General features: G+C 44.6%; 1 protein-coding gene across 1 annotated transcript; it reads right to left on the bottom strand.

The window, feature by feature from the left end:
* Positions 1-205: 205 nt before the first annotated feature.
* On the bottom strand, positions 206-898 carry LOC117319182. The gene has a single exon (XM_033874020.1). The coding sequence runs from the start codon at positions 896-898 to the stop codon at positions 206-208; it is 693 nt and encodes a 230-aa protein (XP_033729911.1).
* Positions 899-1,126: the final 228 nt, after the last annotated feature.

The raw sequence follows: 1,126 nt of genomic DNA, 5'->3' as shown, positions 1-1,126 counted from the left end.
TCGATATACAAGAAAGTGTGGGACTAAACTGTACAGAAGTAAAAATCCCGGCATTCACTAGGGGAAAGAGCCAACTATCTCCTGTAGAACTGGAAACTACCAGAAAGATCGCTCACAAAAGGATCCATGTGGAGAGAGTCATTGGAATTGTGCGCAACAAATACACTATACTGCAAAGTACTATTCCAATGGACTATCTTCACAGTCAGTCTATGCGATATTTCAAATTTTCCGGATTAACCAACTTCAGAAGTTCGCCAGCGTAAAAGCTCCCGGTAATCGTTCGCTTGTTGTAATCCTCGAGCTTGTAAAGATCTACGTTTTGCTTGTAATATCGGGCAACGATTGTGAATATCTCGCCGGTAAACGTCTCGTGAAAGTCCCGCGTAAAAGGTTGTCTCAAGTGCGAAATTCTCACTTTAATACCAACCTTGAACTTAAATACGGATTTGATTCTGGGTTTTTTCTTCGTTTTCCGACTAATCTTTTTATCGACTTTCTCTGGGGGGAAATAAAGCTCCATCAGTAAATCGACCTCGTTCTGAGGCGTGACATCTCTCGGGGCAAGTTCGTGAAGAGAAGAATGTGGCGTTTCGTTGTAGTTTCGCACCAAGTCAGACAGAATATCTATGAATTTGTAGCTCTGTTTATGATTGAAATAGCGGTACATTCGGTTACGAATGGTCCTTATTACGCGTTCAGCATAGTTTGCTTTGACAGGCGCGTTGTCAGTTACGAAATGTTCGATGCCCCGGGAGCGAAAGAATGCTTCCGTCTTGTTTGATGTGTATTCTTTCCCCCGATCCGTGTGTATTTTGTGAGGGGTTCTCTCTCGAAATACGCTCTCCAGTCCGGCTATGACCGTCTCCGATGATTTGTTCTTCAGAGGAGCTACCATTAGGTAACGACTGAAAACATCGATGCATATCAGAATGAACCTGACCCCATCGTTGTAATTACTCAAGTTGCTAACATCCATTAAATCGCTGTCGAATTGTTCATTCAGACCGGAAGTCAACACCGCCCTCCGACGGAAGCGTCGGCGCACGGGTCTTTTCAGGCTGTACGGATCTTGCTGCTGTAGCCAGTTTCTGATTCTCGTGAGACCTACGCGATACCTGCCGTT

Source organism: Pecten maximus, unplaced genomic scaffold, assembly GCF_902652985.1.
Source record: "Pecten maximus unplaced genomic scaffold, xPecMax1.1, whole genome shotgun sequence".
Classification (NCBI taxonomy): Eukaryota; Metazoa; Mollusca; class Bivalvia; order Pectinida; family Pectinidae; genus Pecten; species Pecten maximus.
The sequence above is the reverse complement of the archived record's forward strand: the minus strand, read 5'-3'. Positions and strand labels throughout refer to the sequence as shown.